Here is an 18087-nt window from a genome sequence, read left to right as displayed (position 1 = left end):
AAAGATAGAAGAAATTGATCCTAGCTTGTGGGAAGAAAAAATGCTTTTCAAGTCTGTCTGTAAAATGTTTTACCTGAACAAATTGCCAGAGGAAAATTTGAATTTAATGGCAGTCTGACTTTACCATTATAATGGAGAACATTTTTTTTCTCTCTCATTTTCTGTTTTTTGAGAAGACCACTGGAAAAGTTATAAATTTGGAATAGTGCTGCTGTTGTATTATGACCATTTGTAGAGGTTAATTAATTCTGTCTTCAAGATCTAAATACAAATTTGGTATCATACCATCCTAAAGACTTTAATCTTCCATGAAAAAAATACAGTTCTTAATTCTTTCCAGAATTTTATGCAACTTAGAAAAATACCTTCATAACCAATACGTGATAGTTGTCCCTTTCTTATTGTCTGTAACTATAACATAGTATATGGTCATTGTGGTAAACATCTATACTATTGTGGGAGGATAAACTGAAAAATAACCCTCTTTCTACAGCAGTGAAAAAGTCATTCAGCAAGAGCTTCAAAAATAAAGAATTTAAGTGTGTAAGTAAGGATAATAAATGCAGGTTACTCCGCATTTCTATGAAATACGTGGCTTCAATAACCTAAATGATTTTTTAGTATGTATAATATTTATGTTAATAAAGGGTTATTTTTTTTCGCCTCCACTTCACTGAAATGGCATATGTCTACATGAGCGGAAAGAAGTCCTTTGAAGCATTATTCTAGCTAGGCTGGGCTAGCTCACGTCCTGAGTGCGTGATAGCTGTAGCAGAAACAGGGCACAGAATGGTTAAGTGTTCTCATGTTCACTCTGGATCTCAGAGAAGCTTTGCAGCTTTGCTGGGCTCTCTGCTACCACTGCTACCTCGTGTGGGAGCTAACTGGTTTAGTCATGCTGTCTATGCAGCTACACACTGAATATCCTTGTTTGGGTTCGTGGTTTGTTTCACTTAAGTGTGAAGTGCAAACAATAAAAACCTGAATATTTCTTCATACTGGATAAATCATTGAATTTTCCCAAGTTGTAGTTGCTCCTTAAGTAGCCATGCCATACTCCAGCAGTAGAGGTCACAGGCATAGAGAGGTTTGCATTCTACGTTGCAACACTCAGCCCTCCAAGGAGGGTTTTGAACTCCAGGATGGCCTGAGGACCAGACATGCTGGTAGCAGCTACAAACCAGGACTTGCAGGAGTGTGGATGTCCCTGTGTGAAGGCACCCACTATTACACAGCTTGGCTCAGGAGACCTCCAGAATTAAGAAACAGCAAAGTTGAGGCTTCTTTGTAGTTGTATTAAGTACCATGTGGCAGGGTCAGGAGGTGAATGCAGCTACAGAAAGTCAGAAAATTATTGGTTAATAGATTAAAATAAAAAGAATATAACTGTAATCTAAAACAGTATCAGTACATGTGTTCATTTCTATAGTAAGTTTTTTAAAGAATTATCAAAGTTTAGTGCTGTGAGCCCAAACTCTTGAATGTTACTTCGTCCTGGTACTGTAACCCCAGTGGTGTTAAGTGTGGCTTCTTGGCCTTTACCTAAACTATAAAATCAAACTAGTGTCAAAAGACAGTACAGAGGAATAATGAGCTCTTTTCCACTGTTGAGAATTGCCACTCTTCATGAACTTTTTAAGTTGTTTATCCATGAAATATTTACCTTTCTAAAACCACTGAGATCTCATTTCCCCTTCACTAAACAACACAATGAGAAAAAAAATTATTGTAAAGTTTGTCTTTTTGTTTTTCAGAGCTGTGTATGCAAAGGTAAAAGTCCCTGCTTTTGCAATGGCATGAAGGGTAGTAAGGTAAGAACAGATATATTTTTCCTTTTTTAAGGTCAGCTTGTACCTGAAAATCATGTTAGTTGAGTTGATAAAGTGAGTGAATGTAATGTATGATGGCTTTCTGTCAACAGAGTCTACAGAGAATTGTTAAAGGAATACATTACTTTACTATATTATGTGAAAATAGCTCTGGGGACACTGTTTAACTAAGAAAGCTTTTTTTTTTTTTTTTTAAACATATTAGTTGGTTTACAGCATTGCATGATATTTGAACACCAACAGAAAAACTGTCCAAAGCGCTAGGTCCCTTTCACAAACTGCTAACAAATACCCACAGATACCATTGCCCTGGCACCAGCTCTCCTGTTACAAATTTCATAATGCCATCAAGAGTGTCATGTTCAGTGTTTCTCTTTTTCCATCTTTGGACCTTGCCCATCTCCCCACCGCCCCTGTTTCTAGTTCCTGAAGGAAAGCTACATGCACTGGCATCAAACAGATAAATCTGCAAACCAACACAGGGGATGAGTGTCTGGGTTCTAATCACAAACACCTTGCCAGCAGTGAGGGAACAGCATCAAAAGTAACAGAGCTCCAGCTCTGCCTGTTGCCAGTTGGCAGAGGCTGGGAGTAGCTTTTAGACAAACCTGAATTACACAAATGCCAAAAATTCTTTCATTGTAGTTGGAAAAAAACAACTGGTTCGCAAATGAAAGGGGCATTATTAAAGAAGTCGTGGTTGTAATTCAGGCTAACTGTGGACACAGTGATTACGATACTAAACCTTATCAATAGATTTCAGATGTCTGTATAGACTTAGGATTGTGATCAGTCCCACTGATGACACATTTGGCTGGTAAAGGATTACTGCTTTCCTCCTGTACTTTTATTACAAAGAAAAATTGTCATATTACACCACAGAAAACACTCCTAGTCTTGCTTTTAGGAAGCTTCATTTCAGTGTTGGAGAAAAGTTCTCTCAAAGTAAGTATGTTCATTATTAAAACTTATTTTCATAAGTGGGAAAGGGGAATACTCACTCTTCAGTAAAACCTCAGTGGTTATTTTTCATGTTCTTAGTTGGTCTAACCCCACTTTGCCCTAACAAGTAAAATTGAGACCAGGTGAAAAATGAGAAAAAAATAAGCTGCCCCACTAGAAGAGAAATATCAATAATAATGAAGACCCACAGCTTGTTTCCATCTGTTCCATATTAAAGCAACCGAGCAATTAGTAGGTAGGAGTTAATCGTTGTTTACACGGATGTTTTTCAGGCAGCTTTTTTAAGTCGGGACAGTTACATTAATCAATATATTTTGATAACTGTTCAATGTGAGGAAATTCTTCGACCTGAGAATCGTCTGCTCTTGTTGATCTGTCAAGAAGAAAATGTGGATGAAATTGCCTGTGCTGGAAGTGAAGCTATCAGGAGAGCTCAGTGCTGCTCTGCATCTGGAGAGCACCCCGGGGCTTCCCTGGGGCGGGGGTAGCAAGCTCAGTGTAGGCGTACCGGGACGGCTTTCGTCGTCCTGTCAGTCGGTACCACGCCCCCTCCAGTGGCACGTCCTGGTATAGCACCATCCTTTTTTGCTTTTCTTGGGACGCTGGTGGATGAAATAAACGATTTGTTTTAAAAAGCTGTGCCGGTTTATGATACAGATCTCACAGACGCTTCCTAAAAAATGCAATTCTTATTTTGATTTGTGTTAAAATATTCTTGGATCGTATTTATATATTTTAAATAATATTTTTTTTAATTCAGACAGATCTTCACTGATGTAAAATTGAGCATGCTAAATTGCTGCTATCTAAAGAGTTGAAACATCTTTTCCGTGAGTTTCTAGGCTTGAAGCACTTTATTTTAACCCAGATAAGACTTGCATCTTCATTATATTTAACTGAAAAACTGAAAATGCCCCTTCCACTGTAACTTAGCCTCATGTATTCTATTTCTATAGCTTTAATCCTCTGTGTTTCCTTTACATGTTTTTGTTATTTAAACTTGATTTAAAAAAAAAAACCCAATAAAAAATAATTGAGTGTGTTAATCTCTTAAGACTCAGAACAACTGTTTTATTCTAGCTGTATGTTTTTCTTGCATTTGATACCCACTGTTTCTTTCCATGGTTTTCATGAAGAGACGTATTGGATTTGGAGCTGACCTTGCTGTACAGCAGCAGCCATTCATTTTGCCAACTACAAATTAGAGCTGCTATGATGGATTTGGATTTGTGTTGCTTGTAGGGACTAAACATAGTATAGGAATATTAACAAGGAATATATTATCAGCTGCTTTCTTAAACTTTTAATGCTAGCAATTAACTTCTGTACTCTGCAAAATCTGGAGTACTGTTGTCTTCTGGTATCTTCAACCATTCGTATGAGCGTGTTACTTCAGTGGTACCATGTGGCCTAGGCAGCACATAGGCAGGACCACGAAAACAGGTCAGTATGGGCAAGGATAATATATCTGCTACAGGCACATATGTATAAGTTAAGAGGTACTGAAAGTAATGAATGCCTTAGAAATAAGTTATCAAAAGGAGAATTCATAGATATTTTAAGAAGTTCATTCTCTTAATGTTTACAGGGTGAAAAAGGCTTTCCTGGTGTTCCAGGTCCACCTGGTCACAGAGGGTTTCCTGGTCCAGAAGGACCTCCAGGACCACAGGGACCAAAGGTAGGTGTGTATGTGAGATACAGAGAGAGACACACAGAGAAACTACCATGCTTGACTGTGAAAGTGAGTCATGACTGGATAGAGAATTCTGTTTTAAAAACTAAACAAAACCAAACCTGTTTCAGGTGAGGGATGTTGTGTAGTCACCAGCTGCAATGGTCATTTTTGACTGAATTGAAGTAGCTGATGCATGGGCTTTTGTTGTTAGTTGTCCATTGCCCAGTGCTAAAGCACGTGGACTGAACTGCCAGAGGCAGTGGACATGGGTCTAAATAGATTTTAGCAGCATAACCTCAATTTTGTCTTAGCAGTGTACTCTGACACCTATTGATGGAAAGAGAGGAAACGAGCTACTACTGAGACAAATATGAAAAACAGATTTAAGAAAATTTGAAGGGAAAGATGGTTTTAAAGATAAATCTTGGTCTGTTTAGGAAATACCTAGTTGCCTGCAGTATGGAGAGGGTGGCTTCCATGATTTGGGCTTGCTTTCTTTCCTATAGGCCTAAACTGAGGCTGAATATGAATTTTCAATGCCTCCTGCATAAGCAGAAAAAACAAATAAATTGCTCATTAAAAAAAATATTTCTATTTGTCTTCAGGAACAGTACTCTTGCTGTCATTGTTAAATAATTATGATGACTCTGATGAATAAATTACTTGTGTGTAAATATAGTGTGAACTCAGCCACAGTATAAATCAGGAGAGTAGGGCCACAATCACATTGTGTCTATGACCTGCACTAATGTGGCTCCAGCACTTATCCATACCAGGATGTTAGGAGCTATGCAGTTTGGTACATTCCCCATTTCCTTTCTGGAAATGATAAAAACTTCTTGTTATCAGTAAAGCTCTAAGCACCTTGAAAGAATTCTAGCAGGTTCTGTCTAGACTGTGCTGTGGCATGCTTTGCTGTCTCCTTTCAGCCTTGCTCTCCCATCCTGCTTAGCCCCCTTTCAGCCTGCTCCTGGCTTTCCTTTCTATGCACAACAGTGCAGGTGAGAGGGGCTGGTAAATGCATATACCTGATCATTACATGGACATCACCCATATCTGGGAGCCTTCCAGCTATTTCCTCATAGGGAAGCATTTCCAGGACTCGCAGTTTGAACAGAGCCATAGCAACTGCTTTCTCAACATACCATGACTGTTATTTTTTTGGCCTATGATAAGACATATATATATATCCCTTCACTCTGAGAGTGGTGAGGCACTGGAAAAGGTTCCCCATCCCTGGAGGTGTTCAAGGCCAGGCTGGATGGGGCTTTGAGCAACCTGGTCTAGTGGAAAGTGTCCCTGCCCATAGCAGGGGGGCTGGAACTAGATCTTCAAGGTCTTTTCCAACCCAAACCATTCTGTGATTCTATGATATATTCCCTGTAAACACTGGAAGGGAGGGCAAGACACCGTGATTTATGCAAGTTGTATTAAATGCTTGTTTGCTTTAGTGTCTGTAATAGGCAAATCATTTATTTAAATAGTTTCATGTGCACATTGGCATTAAAAATATTGCACATACCGTTGACAGATATGTTCTTTTTCTCAGTTATATTGAACTACGTTATTTTTCCATTTGTGATCTAGGGTTCTCCAGGGCTTACAGGCTTAGCTGGACCCAAAGGTATACGAGTAAGTATTTATATTTTAAACAAACTTGTATGTATTAGATGTCATGTTAAATGCCATCTTGGTTCAGTAATTTGTGAAAATTAAATTATTATATATGATTTTAAAGTATTCTTAAAATTTATGACACAGAGTATACACATTATCTATTTTTTTAACTTTTACCTTTCTTGCTACACTTTATGTACAAGGTTCATGCTATATTGGGGTGTGCTGTGGAAAAAGTCAGGCTGGAATTCCATAAAGAGATGTTTTGGATTTTTTTCTGTGGGCAAAACCAGTCTTTGTGAACAGTACATAAGCCACTATTATACTTGGTCATAGTCAGAAGTGTTAAGAACACACTGGTCTTTTGATAGAATCATAGTTGCATTCATAAGAAATGAAAAACTGCATCGTGAGCTTTTGCTTAATATTTGCATTATTCTTCTATTTTTATATCATTAGGGAGCCCCAGGAATACCTGGATTTTCAGGTCCCCCAGGCCTTCCAGTAAGTAAAAATGAAACTGATTTAACCGTTTCTGTCTTACTACAGTCTTCAGCACATAATTATCCTCAGCCCAATGTGCTCACTCTAGTCTCAACATGAGCATTCTCTCTGTCAATTAGCCTAAAGATAAAAATCTTAGCGTCAGCAATTCTCAGTCATTGTAATGATTTAAGAACACATTGTAATCTGTCAGGTCTTGTGAAACACTGCTCTAGCATAAACTCTTCCAGTGTTGCTGTAGGGCAATATGAATGTGTAAAAACAAACTTGTGTCAATTTCGCACTTCTGTTTTAGGGTGAACCGGGAACTGTTGGTCCTCCTGGGCGCTCGGGTGCTCCAGGATGTAACGGCACAAAGGTACAAACCATGCTGAATATCACAGAGATCGTGTTTTGCTATGCTTGGGAACAGGCAAAAAAACAATTTTCCCCCCAGTGTACATCAACGCTGATTTATTTTGGTTTGTGATTTTATCAATTAGGAAAACTTTGAATCATGAGGCTAGAGGAAGGAAAAGTGCTGTCTTTCTGTCTAAGATATATAATTAAATAATACATGTTGATTGCTAAAAAGTTAATAATAATGATTGATATTTTGACAAATAAAACCTTTTTTCTTCAAATCCAAGTGACCTAACCAGTTTTGTCCAACTTGTCCCTCTGTTGAAATGGGTTATAGAAAAGATAGCTAGTTAATTTTATTTCACCACTGTCTAGCTTGCAGTTGACAATTCATAAATCCTGAAAGCAATTAAAAGGTTTAACGTTAAGTTACCGTTCACTAGGTATTCTATGGTCTATGAGAAATGCTTCCAGCATTCTGAAAGAGGGAGTCAGAAGGGTGCCTGCTACAAGAAATCATGCATTTCTAGTGAAACAGTGAACTGATCTGACATAGCTAATAAAGCTTGGTGTTTCGGATAGAAGTCAAGACCCCATACAGTGAGGCTGTGCCCCTTCTAGCAAATATGGTGGTAATAAAACTCACAATTTTAGTATGATAACATTAACATTTTCTTTTTTAATCACTTTTGCTAAAATCAGACCAAATGATAAAGAATAATATGCATTAACAGTCACTCTTACCAATTTCAGGGCGATCGAGGTTTTCCAGGTCCTCCAGGTAGAAGAGGTGCTCCAGGCATTCCAGTAGGTGTCTGAAATTTATGATTGCATGCATTTCTGCCACATAAAGCCATTCACTGAAGGAGTGTAAAGCATCACATTAGCAGACATTGACAACGTTTGAAATATATAGGTCGCCCCACTTATATTAATATGAAAACTGTGTGGTAAAGAAAGTTAAAGGTAATGCGTTTATCGGCTGCATGTTGGGCCTTAACTTCTTAGTTAATGAGTGCATGTAAATTCATTGACTGGTGTTAGCTCTTTAGTGTCTCAAGGCACACTCGTGAAAACTTACCACTTGCATCTTTAAAGGTGTCCAATGTATATTTAATATATTACAGTTTCAGTCTGTGCTTAATATCTTTGAGGATATGGCCTAATTAAGTCAATAAGAACCAGGAATTAAACCCAAAACTTCTCGTTCTAGTTGCATTGCTTTAACTCTAGGATTTGTTTTCTCTCTGTAGAAACGTGTTTTTAAAGAAACTTCTAAACAAACAGAAAAGGAAAGCTGTCTCTCAAGTTCCAGTGGCTTCAAATTGAATAACTTTTAACCATGATCTTTAACAGCTCTTCTGATATTTATTTTTTTTATTATTGATTTGTTTCTTAAGGTCAGGCTTCAAAACTGTTCTGCCTTCAGTTATAGAGTTGTAACTGTGAGACTGGAGTATTCCATAACAACATGCTCATTCTTCTTAAATTGAAGTCTGGCACAGTAAACATGTATCTGGCTATACACTGTGTCTGTGAAAAGAAATCACTTCAAGATTGCCAACCTTAAAGTACATTTAGAATGTGCCCTTTCACCACTATCTCTTTTACTTTTCTCTTTTAATAATATGATTGTTCTTCTCCCTAGGGTATTGATGGCATCAAAGGAGAGAAGGTCAGTTATTTACACCGTACTATGTGAAATATTTATGGACAATCAACAATGTGTGTGCATGTTTGCTGCTGGAAAAAGAGTTCTTAACATCTCTGTGTATAGGAAACAGTTTACTTCCCAGAAGAAGCAACCACAAACTTTGGTGCTTCATCTGTACTAGTTGCACTCACTCCAGGTTACAAAACAGTATTTAGGTTTTTTTCCCCCTTTAACTACTGTTATTGCATGTAATGTATTTCACACTTTCAAGCACACAAGGAACTAAGCCCCTCCCCCATACAGCTTATGAATTGATATGGAAATCTGCAAATGCACTAGAGAGTATTTTAAAGGGATAAAGAGTACCAGAAATATATTGACAGTCAGGACTGTGGGTGAGTAATGTAGGTATGTCTGAAATAAAGACTGCTCCAGACAGAGAACTGAAATGCTTGAAAAAGATATATTCTGTTTAATGAAATCTTTTTTAGAGGTAAAACTAGCCATAGTGGAAAGTTGCCATCATTATGCAATTCTGATGTTGCTTAATTCCCTACAAACTGTATTAGAAGATTTGTTCCACCACAGAGTTCTACACCATAACTTTTTATCCAATTATCCAGGGGTTCCCTGCAGATGGATATAACCAAGGATATGGTGCAAAAGGTGATCCTGGATTGCCAGGAGTGCCTGGACTTCAGGTAATTCAGAATTAATTCAGACTGTGATGCACACACACACAAACAATCTATCTATATATAAACCACATTATATATAGTATGTGTTATATATTAAAATTATATTATATAAAATGTCAGTGGTTTATATTTTTGTATAGATATAATATTTTTAAATGATCTGAAAATTTTCTAAATGAGAAAATAATTCTGTGTCTTAAATTATTAATTCTACAATCTGATTAATACAATATATTTAAAGTATTTCTTCTCACTTTACAAAACAGAGTACACCAAGACAATAGTAATTCATTTTGCCATCAGAACCAATAGTTTCCATTCTTTGTTAGTGAAGTGAGGTAGGGAAGTCAGGTTGCAGACAACTAACAAAACTTTAGACATGGAGAAAAACTGGTAACACATTTGGAGGGTTTCCCCTACATACAGAATAGAACAGAATAGTTCAGTGGGAAGGAACCTACAATGACCTAGTCCAACTGCAAAAATTCCCCATGAAGTAAGACTGAACAGATTAGAACAGCTCAACTTCTATAGTAGTAACAAAGGACGTTATGATCCATATTTTTAAAATGGAGATTGATAGGAGAAGGCAGAGCAGACATTTCTTTTGATTGTTACAATAAATGGAGGACATTGAATTAAAAGGAAAATAATAATTTTTAATTTTTCATTTTTTTGAAAATAAAGCTTTAAAGTATAGAACTTATTGCATAGAATATTCAAAAGATTAGAGGCTTATTAGGGCTAGCAATGGGACTGTACGGACTATGAGAACGTCCACAGTTAAACAGGACATACATCCTCACTTGAGTAGTTTAGTTTTAGAACAGATATGTTTTCTCATGTTTCAAAACATACACCAACCAATGAAGCAGTGAGGAGGGATTATACTTCTGTGTTATCCTGAGACATGAAAAGGAAATCCAGAGGCAGTGCTGCTCCTCTGTTTGTTATTCGGTCCATTGAATTTAGCATTGTGGTTTGCTCACAATCTTGCCAGGGTATTTACTCCTGTTTCTCTTTTAATATGCAGGGTGTCCAGGGTGCTCAAGGGTACCCTGGAGAACTTGGACCACAGGGCCCTCCAGGAGCTTCAGTGAGTATGAACTTCTGTCTCACTTGGTACTGTAACCTTTGATTTTTTGCTAGAAACCTATGGAATTGTACAAGTACCTGACCCTCTCAGACTTGTTTGAGGTCAAGAGACATGTGTATGCAACATCCATATCCTTCTGCACACATCTGATTTTTTTTTCAGTTTCTTTTAATTATTTTTATGCACTTTCATTTTTCAGAAGTATCCTTGTCCATGTAGGCATGTTTTAATTTTCAAATAATTACCCATAAATTCACTTTAAATACTAATGTGTATAACTGTGAGAGATGTATATGTTTGCAACTAGATTATATAGGCATTCTGTCACCCACTCACAACAACTTATGGTTGTAAAGGTGGAAAAAAGAATAAAACCAGTGGTATCACTCATGTGAAAACTGGGTACTTCAAAACGCCTGTATTGGTGCTGAAGAGTGTAAATTTTTGTGTTAAGGAATTTTTTTAATTTTTCCTTTTTTTAGGGCATGCCAGGGGTAGCAGGACCTCCTGGACCTAAGGTAGTCTCAGATTGGTAATAAAAATGAAAACTTCCTATTATGTGTAACATCAATTAACTCATTTTATAGGTGTTTTTAAAACTAAAATAACATTTAGGGGTTTGGGTTTTTTTACAGGGTCTTATGGGACTGAAAGTGATAGGAACCAAAGGAAGAAAGGTAATTGTATAAAATGCTTAACATTTTTTTTCTGTTTTGTTTCTGTTTTCTGGGGGGTTTTGTTATACTATGGGGAAATGTTTGGGTAAGTAAGTACTGTGAAATAAAAATTTTCAGTGTATCTGTGGAAGTGTTCTATTGGAAAATGAAAACATGGCAATTAATATTGAAGGACAAACTGTTTTCACATAAAAGCTAATGATATAAACTTCCTGATGGAAGGGTAGAAACCTAAAAGGAGCCAGTAGTTAATATTTACTAACACATAGCATAAAAATTAACTTATATATAATTTGCACGGTGTATCTAAATGCTTATCTAAGCTTGTAAACATTGGTAAATATAGAGCATCTGTAGACTCACAACTTCTTATGGCCAACATCTTTTCAGTGTCAGGCTTTATGATGCTAGAAAACCTCCCAGATTTTGAATAGAAATTGGATGACTTGTCATCCATATTCCCTGTATAACTGACATTAAGCTAGAAATGACTACGAATGAATATATTGTCTCTCAGGACCTCAGCCTGCAGTTGGAGGACTAGTGTAGTCCATCTGAATGTCCTTACAGGATGCTTTCAGGAACTTGAGGCATCTCATAATTATGCTGACCTGCAAAAATTCAGCTGTGAACTGAAGCAGCCCTATCTGACAGTGGGGTTGGTTTTAACTTTGTAATTACTACTGGGAATGTTCTAGGATTTTCCTGGAAAAACTTCTGTAAATAGAACTGATTATTCATTAGCACTAGCTCAGGTGACCATGGAGCATCTTTCTTCCTTATGAGTGTGATGCATTCTTTGCTGTTATGCTGCAAGTGCATGTAAAGGCATTCAACAGGCTTAATTAAAATCACTGGAAATTATGGATGTTGTTTTATTGAGGTCCACAGGAAAGATCACATTTAGGACTTCCCCTGTCCTAAAAGATCCCTAGTGAAAAAGCGTACTGCAATATTAAGGTTTTTGGTTAAGGAAATATGAAAGCTAATCTTATCTGTCAGCACTATACTGAAGTCATCTCCCTGTAACACACAGACTGCAGTTTTGAGGATGTCACCGAAAACTGTTCATGTATTTTTTTGAGACAAAAATTATAATCAAGGAGATACTTTTATTTCATGTAGAGTGAAAATGGTTGTATAACCTTTTTAAATAAGCAAATTGTAAGCTAATTTAAAATAAAAGTTAAAAATTTAAGCTAAAATTTGCATATGCATTTTTATATTTCTCAGCTAGAAGTTTGTCACAGTAGTCTGAAGTCTTCCATATGACTTTTTTATTGGAAGACAAATAGCAAGCAAAGAGAAGTGTTACTGTATCAACAGCTAAGTGTAATGGCAGAAAAATTTTCACAATCTCAAAAGTATAGCAATAGTAATTTGAAACACACTGCTGCTTGCATTTGCTCTATTTTTCTTTTTTTCTTTCAAGGGTGACACTGGATTAACGGGACCCCCTGGACCACCAGGAACAGTTATTGTGACATTAAGTGGACCAGACAACATGACGGTAGTAAAATCATTAAACATCACGTTCAGATAATCTGTTTTACTAGGTTTTACTTTGAGAGGGCATTTTAATTTTCATTGTTCCAGTAACATTTCCTTTTACCCATCCTAAGATTTTTTTGGACTTGTTTGGTTAGATACTAAGCTCTTCCTAGAGTGTGTCTGTAGGGCCAGCTCAGCTGAAGCCTGTGTATTCACGTGAACATCTGCATGATACCAGTGGAATGCTAAGTGCTTATTAGTAACCCACCTGCTGTGGATCTCTAAGTACATGAAGAGTAAATCACTTTTAGCTTCACCAAATCAACATGGATTTTTCTGAATGGCTATCAAAGCCACAGCTGTGTTGACCTCTGGGCCTTGTCACTGAAAATATCAGGACTCTGAGCTACCAGAGTTTCACAAAAGCTTACAACATGTACATTTCATAGTTTATTTTCTCATTGTGTTTACTGGAACATGGAGAAGTGTTGGAAAAACAATGAGTATTGGAGAAATACTCTGATCTAGCTTTCATTTTAAATATTGTTTTGTGAATTAAAATTCTTGTATTTTCTTCTCATATAGAACTTAAACAGGTACACATTTTTAAGCCTTCACATACTAACAGAACAAGTCTTCAGCTTATTCTTGACTCTGTTTTCCTTTATTAATTTGCATCTTAATACATGGAGTTATCAAAACTCCTTCTCCATTATGTACTAAAATAAAAAGTGAATTTTGCATCAAGACTGTATGAGGAAAGGCTGAACTTAGCTTCTGCAATCTGTCTCTTCTTTTAGGCACAGCAGCTCTTCCCTGTTTAAATCAGATATGGACCATCTGGAGCACTTCCCAGTCACAGCTGTGGCAATTTATTCAGGGGGAATGGCAATTTTCCAGAGACGTTGTGTGTTAAGGTTTAAAAACCCCTCAAAACTTACATAAGTAGTTTGGGGCATGAGTCTAATTGCTTAATAATTAGGCAGCCCATAAACTTTGCCTTTACAATGACCTGAGGATGTGGCCTAATACATAATAGTACTACACAGCAGGCTAATCCAGTCTTGAGCCCACAGAGGCAAATATTGTGTGGGTAGCTACTGCATTTACATATTGGAGGTAGCTGTAGCTCCAGTGAAGCAATTAAGGTCTATTTGGTTTTTGCTTGCAATTTGTTGCCATGTCTGGGGTATTTACTGAAATTCCTTTGCCTGCAATCACAGGTAGGCTGTTTTGAGCTCGCTATGTTCCGAAATATGTGCAGAGCCAGTTTCTTTTCAAACATCATAGACCTAGGCAGGAGCACCAATATGAAGTTCTGTTTCTTAGTCATTTAAGTAGAACTATCTCTGCTTAAAGAAGCTTGCTGGTGACATAAGGATTTCTTGTTTGTAAAACATGAATGTTATGGTAAGCACAAAAAAACCCAAGAAGCCATACTGAATTTTTATTTTCTGTGTAATAGGATTTGAAAGGAGAGAAAGGAGAAAAAGGATCAAGAGGACTTCCAGGGCCAATGGGGTTTACAGTAAGTGACCAGGAATAAATCCCTTAAATCCAGATGTTCAGGCAGCATCACCTAGTAAATGCTACTCCTGAGAGTCCAGTATTTACAGTACTTATTCCAACCTTTAATGAATAGAATACCTATTAATAGTATTCTAGCTGTACTTTGTTTTTACACTTTATTAAACAAAAAAATTATAAAAGGTATATTTAATTTACAAAATGTGACTCTCAAAATATGTGTATCTTGAGTGTGGTTTTGTTACAGGGGCCAGTTGGTGATTCTGAAAGTGAAAAGGGTGATCGAGGAGAACCTGGAGCCCAGGTATGTGCTAACAATTGAATACGCATCTGTTAGTATTTTCTGTACAGCAGTTTTGCACTAGTGTTGCTCTCCAGTTATTCTTTCAATGCCACTCAGAGCAAATTTTCTTCAATTCAAAAGCTCTTTCATCCAGTAAACTAGACTAGAGAGCTGAAAACTTGACAATTCTTAGAAGTTCACATACCATGAGTACATGAAGTAAAGGTCAGTTGTTGGTGGATGCACTTGTATTTGTTTTGCTGTAAAGGTTCTACTGTTGAAACTTCGTTTAAAAAAAAAAAAAAGTGTTCTTCTGAACATGCACTGGCTTTATAGTGCCAGTGTATATGTAGAAGAGAATTATAAACGTTGGGTTTAGTTAAGGCAGCAGACATAAATTATTATGCTCAACCAGCAGGTGTGTGGAGACATGAAAAAAGTTGTCATAAGAGAGTTATTCTGTTAACAGGATAATATGAGGGAAAAATCATGTTTATTTTAAAAAGCATACACATTAGAATTTACTTGAGAATATCTACATTTTGAAGAGAGTTAGATCATAAGTTACCATTTTGCCTTCAAATGGCTTTCAAACTTTCAGATAAAAGCTAAACAATGAAAGATGTGGGTTCTTAGTAACTAAAAATGTATGAATTCATAACTTTACCAATATGTAGTCAGGGGAGAACTGTAAAATATCCAAATAAATCAAAATCTTGCATGACATTTTCTGAATAAAACGTCTTGATTCCAAATACATTTTGAAAGCAATATTAAGAAAAACAATTTTCAAACTAAGTGTTTCAGTCCAAACATATATATTTTGAAACTTTCCCCATTATTCTTGTGGCTGCAATGAGTTCTCTTCCATAATGAAAGGCAGAAAGACAAGACCAATGCTACCTGTAGATTGTTCTTCCTTCAGTTGTATGGTGCTATAATGATTATGATACTCTAGAGCAACTTGATTGTTATTATTCATATACATTATAAAATTTTTGCGTTACTGGTGTAAAGTACTAAAAGTTCTTGCTATCCCATGTGTGTTATCCTTCCTCCATCTTCTGTGTTTCTTCCATATTATCCCTTCTGTTTGCAAAAGCCCTGTCTTGTCATGCAGTATTTTCTAGAACTCTTCTTAACTGATTCCTCCCTTCCTTCTTTGTGGAGAAAGTAAGGCTTCCTTGCTTTTCTGCCTATTGACCTTGAAGAATGCTAAGGAAATAAAAATTTGTTAAGACGCTGACTGACTGGTTAGTCTAAAACGAAAACAAAATGTTTCCTTTTGCTATTGAAATTACATCAGTGAGCACAAAATATCAAATGGCTGTGTATTTTATGTTCTTGAAAAAAATACTATTTTGTGTGATTTTTGAACCTTTGGTGACATCATTCCAGCTCCCCTTCTTCTCTTCCAGAGTATCACCTGTGGTTTAGTTCTGCCATCTTTTGAGTATTGCTGTTTTTCTGGTGCTTACATCCCGATTCACGGTCTGGTCATCTTTTTCAAAATTTTCTTATGTTTCAGTGATTTATTCTGTGCAAAAACGATTTCTAAAAGGTTCTTTCTTCCCTGTTGTTCTGAGCTCAGAATCTTCCACCTCCCTTTTATCTTTTCTTTTCTTTCTGTTTTTCTGCCCATTTGCCCCCCCTTCTTTCCCTTCCATTTGTTGTCTTTTTTGTTGTTATTGTTATGAATTGCTTAACATGTGTTGTTGCCACACCTAGATACCAGGACTTCAGCAGACAGCTGCCTAATTCACTGTGTACCATAGGAGACAGCAGATAACTCTGGCTTGCTGCCTCCTTTTTTCACTTTTCTGTCTACTGTCCTATTTCAAATACCTTTTGAAGTGCATTCTTTTTCATTAAATAATTTCTCTTCAAGTCGTCTCTTAACCCCATTTCCTGTAAGAGAAAAGTTTCTCTTCGGTGTCTTTTCATGCTCACCATTAGAAATGATACTAGCTGCTGTATTGGTTTTTTTTTTATTTGTTATGCTTCTGCAAGGACCTGATTTTGCACCAAGGTTTCTGCACTTGCCTGGCATTTTGCGCTAGTGAAGTGTCTGCTTCAACTAATCTTCCATGGGAGGAGAAATATTCAGGGAATATCTTAATCCCTGTTTTGTAGAGTTTTATGAATGTTGGTTATAATTAGAAATACTGAACATTTAAAAAATAACCAAATGTCTTTTCAAAATTTATAAAGACTTAAAATACAGTTATATGCACAGCATGTAGTTGTTGCTTTTTGAATGCAATGACCCCTCTTTGGATTTTAATTTTTTTATTTTATTTTTTGTTTTACCTTTGTAGGGTAAACCTGGAAAAGACGGTGCCCCAGGTCCACCTGGCTTACCGGTAATGAAGGAAGCCTTCTAAACACTTTCTAAGTAACAGTGGTCTGTTTATCACAGTGATATCTTCCTGCTGCAGCTTTTTCACGTTGCAGAATGTGTTTGAAAATGTTGATTTACATACACTGTGAAACGTTTCCTTTCACATGGCTGGCCTTGGGACATACCCTGTCCTCACAGATTTATGCAGGAAAGAGAAGCTCATCTCACAGATGATGTCTCTTCTGTGTAAAATAAAAAGACCTGTTGCTTGCTGCTGACTAGCTAATAAGTTTGAGACACGGTCCAAGTTATGTAAAATTAATTCTACTGAGTTGAATTCTGGTTAGTCATACTGAAACTTTTGCAAAAGGGTAATATCTTCAGCATTAATCAAGAAGCAAAACGAATGATTTTTGATCACTAGAATCAAAGACATTCTTTTACAAAGAAAAGTTATTGTCAAGGTCACAGCTGCCTTGGCCTGAAACAAGTTGACTGATAGAAATAAAAGTGTCATCTTGTCATCATGTAATTCTTAAGATACTCTGTTTTATAACCAAAATGATCTTGTTTGGTTACAACTTTAAAAGCTAAAGTGGTTCAAATGTCTTTTTTTTTTTTTTTTTTTTTTTACACTTCTTCCCCTTTAACAACATCATTAGGGTCACAGTGACCTTACAAATATCACAGTTCTTACTGTCAGAATAGCCCTTTTCACATCTATCTTATGCAAACATCATCGTGCCAAAACAACCTTCGCAGACAGTCTAAATGCATTCCAGTTTGACAAAGGATGTGGAATGAGACTGCAAAGCTCTACTGTCTCAGCTAACAGAAAGAAAACTTCCGGTCATGACAAAGATACTGCTCTGTTCATATTTCAACTTTACTAACTAACAGTGCATTCAACTGCGTAAGCATCTAAGAAGCCCCTTTTCCTGGCATGTATGCACTTGCAGAAAGCCTTAGGAGCAGTCAGCACTGTTTTCCCTCCTGATCTTGCTGACACCTGTTGAGATCAGCACCATCATGCAGACTGGCCAAGTTCTGGGAGAGGGAGCTGTGAATGTGAGTGTCTCACATTGTGTTCGGTTTCTCCCCTTTCAGAAATAGTAGTTTGCAGAGGGAGAACAAACCAGAACCTCCTACACTTGTGTTATCCAGAGCAGCTCCACCTGGGGATTGATGGAGTGTGCCATTACAAGGCCAGGTTTGGATGAAAGACATGCAATATTTGCCACCAATATGGAAATGTACCCCAAATGCAGTCTTTCCCTGAGATTTCTTCCTTTGAGCAAGTCACGTTCACCTTGCCATCACCATGAAAGATGAAAACTTTCCATTTTAAATCTTACTGATGACAGTGCTAAGAGATGAATCCTCATAAAAT

At 36.8% G+C, this 18087-nt stretch overlaps 1 protein-coding gene across 5 annotated transcripts in view; it reads left to right on the top strand.

The window, feature by feature from the left end:
• The window catches only part of COL4A3 (collagen type IV alpha 3 chain), a 105697-nt gene that overhangs the window by 50936 nt on the left and 36674 nt on the right, over positions 1 to 18087 (top strand). For 4 of the 5 annotated variants that reach the window (XM_080409925.1, XM_080409924.1, XM_080409926.1 and 1 more), the window contains 15 exons: positions 1755 to 1811; positions 4381 to 4470; positions 6055 to 6099; positions 6544 to 6588; positions 6884 to 6946; positions 7684 to 7737; positions 8579 to 8605; positions 9208 to 9285; positions 10316 to 10378; positions 10861 to 10896; positions 11014 to 11055; positions 12488 to 12565; positions 14012 to 14074; positions 14321 to 14377; positions 16675 to 16719. In XM_080409925.1, the coding sequence (XP_080266051.1) occupies positions 1755 to 1811; positions 4381 to 4470; positions 6055 to 6099; positions 6544 to 6588; positions 6884 to 6946; positions 7684 to 7737; positions 8579 to 8605; positions 9208 to 9285; positions 10316 to 10378; positions 10861 to 10896; positions 11014 to 11055; positions 12488 to 12565; positions 14012 to 14074; positions 14321 to 14377; positions 16675 to 16719 (843 nt within the window). The other variant, XM_080409927.1, reaches the window with a different exon arrangement.

Source organism: Falco punctatus (assembly GCF_963210335.1).
Source record: "Falco punctatus genome assembly, chromosome: 13".
Taxonomy (NCBI): Eukaryota; Metazoa; Chordata; class Aves; order Falconiformes; family Falconidae; genus Falco; species Falco punctatus.
The sequence above is the reverse complement of the archived record's forward strand: the minus strand, read 5'-3'. Positions and strand labels throughout refer to the sequence as shown.